The sequence below is a fragment of the Egretta garzetta genome, unplaced genomic scaffold, assembly GCF_000687185.1.
Source record: "Egretta garzetta isolate BGI_Z169 unplaced genomic scaffold, ASM68718v1 scaffold588, whole genome shotgun sequence".
In the NCBI taxonomy this organism is placed as follows: domain Eukaryota; kingdom Metazoa; phylum Chordata; class Aves; order Pelecaniformes; family Ardeidae; genus Egretta; species Egretta garzetta.
In genome coordinates, this window is record NW_009260496.1 from 172,975 (window position 1) to 176,813 (window position 3,839).

Consider the following 3,839-nt stretch of genomic DNA (forward strand, 5'->3'; position numbering starts at 1 on the left):
GGGGGGTTCAGCCTGGAGCAGAGGAGGCTGAGGGGAGCCCTCATTGCTCCCTACAACTGCCTGACAGGAGGGGGGTGTTGGGGGGCGTCAGGCTCTGCTCCCAGGATAAGGGGAAATGGCCTCAAGTTGTGCCAGGGCAGGTTTAGATTGGATATTAGGGAAAATTTCTTCACTGAAAGGGTTATCGGGCACTGGAACGGGCTGCCCAGGGAAGTGGTAGAGTCACCATCCCTGGAGGCATTCAAAAAATGTGTAGAGGTGGGACTTCAGGACATGGTTTAGTAGGCATGGTGGTGTTGGGCTGACAGTTGGACTTGATCCTGGAGGTCTTTTCCAACTTTAATGATTCCATGATTCATTAAGGTAATATGATCTTATTATGTGCTAGCTAAGAAATTCATTATTTGTTGGATAATTATTTTTGTAAGCTCTAGAATAATTTCCAAGTGCCTTATCAGACTCATTCATTATGGAACACCCAAACATACTCTTTGCAGAAGTGGTTCTTATTCTTGGGATCTCATTATTAAAGTATGCACCTAAAAAATTCTCTCACTGTACTCTACAACAACATTCCCTGTCCCTCTAGCACAAAGATAAAGGAGAAAGGTTGCAGAAAGACCTCTGCAATGTACCCAGCCCTGCAAATTAGTCCTGACTTAATAATTTGCCTGGTCAAAAATCTAACAACATACTACGCACCAGACAAGATGCCTGGGAAGTAAGAGTTGAAGAGCTGCATAAGAGAACACAGACACCTAACAATTTTGATTACTCTAGAATGACACTATACTTTTCCTTCATTGTGCATACTCCTAGTTCTATCAGAATTCAAAACCACATCTTTTCTCCTGTTTTTTACATGTGAAATCACTAGAAAAAACACCATGGTGCTATTACAATGCAGTAGCATCACAGTACGTCCACACCACAACTTCTATATGCATGTCTGTGACTCAGCTTGCTCTCATGCAAAAACTCTTTGCAGTTAGGAGTCACTCAAACACCTAAAATGGTTGCCCGTAGATGAGGCTCCATGTCAGCTTCCTTAACTTCTGATTTCCAACTACAGTGTTATGATTTTACATTTTAAGACAGACTTAAAACATTGTCAACATACAAGAGAAGTTGGATTCTTATTTAAAGGCTTACTTTTTTCACAAGTTGGTTTTTGAGACCAGGTGCTATTTTCTCCACAGGTAATTGCCTCTGGTCCGATCATGAAATAGCCTGGATCACACTCAAACACGACTGAGTTCATATAGGTATAGGAAAGTCCAAATCCATCTTTTTTTCTTCCATTTTCAACTTTTGGGTCATCACATTTGACCACTGAAATAGGTAAAAGAAAAACAGCTCTGAAACATTTGCTAACAGTAGCTTTGCACAGACACAGCATCCTTTTACTACTTGTAAGGTTCCTTATCTAATTCCTCAAATTGTTTTGGAGGGGCTTTGTAAAAAGGTTATTCTCTTGAAGGTGGAGAAGGTCCTTCTTTTAAGCTATTGAGTTGTAATGGTACACGGTCACATAAGAAATTGTAATAATCAATACAATCACGTCCCACTTCCAAAAGACATACTCCAGTACAGTGGTAGAACTTCAGAAGACCAAGTGACATTGATTAGGGTTCAAATGACAACATGGAAGCATCTAGTATGTCTCTCTACATCTGCAAAGCAAGACTTCATGCTTGCTGGGCTTTGCATTTATCTCTGCACTTGCATAGTTGCTCTGTTCAGAAGAGTTCTTCCCTACCTTTTTACTATTCGTAATTTAGCTTCCACTTTCTTGCTCCCTACACAATTTTTCTTCAGCTACCCAGGCTTTATGGCCTCTTGGTTCCTTCACTTTGTCCTTGCCACTTTACCAACAGCATGCTCACACATATAAAGTTTTAACTTAAAATTTAGTCATGTTCTGTGTCTTAATCAATCAGTGTCCATAACATAGTTGATCTGATCTTCACTGGAACTATATCAAACTTAGTACCAGAGGATCCGCTGCTTCTTTTCCACCCCCTACCCCACCTCCCTAAAAACCAAGGGATATTGACATTTTGGAGTCACATAGGCTATAATCAAGAAGTATATTAAAAATTCCAACAACCTTTACACTGTGGCGGTGGATGGCTCCAAATTCCATTTGAGTGTTTATCAGTTGTGCAGAAAATAGTAGCTGAACCAATGAGCGAGAAGGGATCTGCGCCTTTTGGTACTTTATCACACTTATAGGTCACAGCTGTTTGATAAACATAGCTCTCTGCTTCAGTGTAGTGCCCATTGACTATGCTTGGAGGTGGTGCACAAGGAATTTCTGGAAATAAATCACACAACTTAATTAACAGAATTTTGCCGTTACCTTGCTCATCTCAGAAACAGCGAGCCTTGATGTTCAAGTAATTTCATTTAAAATCTGACACACAGCCATTTAAGACAAGCTACACTTATAACTGAGAGTTACTGAGGGTCGTTTATCACAGGGAGTCTCAGCTTCAAGAAGAGGTTGACTTTAACTAATATGAACTAATTGTCACAACAACTGATACTTTTCAGTGGTCATTCCTCAGGCCCATCCCAAATAGTTCCAAAAAATAAAAATAAAGATCAGTCCTGTTTTACAATCATTTCTTATACTGGGAAGTTTACGGCACAGCTGTTTTTAAACGAACTACCACCATCTGAATATAAACTTAAACACAGTAGTAATTTACTTACTTTCACAGAAAGGAAGATCTCTATCCCAGTTGACACCCTTATCCTTAATTACACAGGAAATTTCATGAGGTCCAAGTAATCTGAATCTAGACAGGTAAAAATTTGTAAAGAGGCAAAACTTAAGAAGTCTCTCATTTCCCCAACAAGCACCTAGAAACTCTTTATATTTCTGTTCTGTGATGATGGGCACATAACATACCAAAGTTTTGTTGTAATGAGAATGGCATCTTAATTTTTAAATTTATTTTGCTAACAGCCTCAACTCTGAAAACAAAAGAGAAGCAAATGAGACATCACTGAAGGGACTGCTGGAAGTCTGGCCATTTTAAGGTATGTACCATCTAATGCTAACGCCCTAAAGTCACTAATACTAAAGAAAGACGCTGTTAAAAGGAAAGGGAAGGAAAAACCTTCCAAGAGGTTAGTACTTTTGCCTTAATTTTCTATCCAGAGACAAGTGGGCCATTATTCAATATCATAGTGAAGAGTGATGAATATACATATTTATTCCCTCTACCACAGGAGCATTAAAAGAAGTCATGAGATGTAACGCTCTAGTTTTCATTCTGCAGAACCTCACTAAAAAACTCAAGCCCTGGTTGATGCAAACACCAAGTAAAACCAGGGAATCAAATTTATCTGTAATTTCATTTTGTCCAGATAGAATTGAGGAGACATTTCAAGTCAGAACTGGAATGGAACCTGCATAAGAAAATTTGGGTTTGGTTCAAATGTGGTCTAAAGAGAAAAAAAAAAAAAAAGAAAAAGGATTAATTAACTTCACCAAAATACTTACCCTTCTACACAAGAAAATGTAGCTTTTGAACCAAATGTAAGATCTGTCACATTAGTAACACCATTTTCTAATTCTCCTGGATGCTTACATTTTCTCTCTAGAGGGGAGTGGAAAAGAAAAGCAAAAAAAAAAATCTATATCTTTGTAGTTAGTTACACACAAAGACGAAGTCTCTGGCATATACTGCTCTCACCATCATTACCATTTTTCAAGCTTCATTTAAAACCTTACAGAATACTAATTCTCACCTGGAAAACAACTAAAATTGTTAAATCAAAGGGAAAAAGCAGAAGAGCTCATACACACGTTACCTGTACAGAACCTC

The 3,839-nt window shown here is 38.6% G+C and overlaps 1 protein-coding gene across 1 annotated transcript in view; it reads right to left on the minus strand.

The window, feature by feature from the left end:
- LOC118452850 (C4b-binding protein alpha chain-like) overlaps positions 1–3,839 on the minus strand; it is an 11,472-nt gene that overhangs the window by 6,731 nt on the left and 902 nt on the right. The window contains 6 exon segments of the mRNA XM_035899929.1: positions 1,153–1,332; positions 2,111–2,317; positions 2,719–2,804; positions 3,515–3,611; positions 3,826–3,832; positions 3,835–3,839. The exon segment at positions 3,835–3,839 is cut by the window's right edge and continues 902 nt beyond it. Of these exon segments, the coding sequence (XP_035755822.1) occupies positions 1,153–1,332; positions 2,111–2,317; positions 2,719–2,804; positions 3,515–3,611; positions 3,826–3,832; positions 3,835–3,839 (582 nt within the window).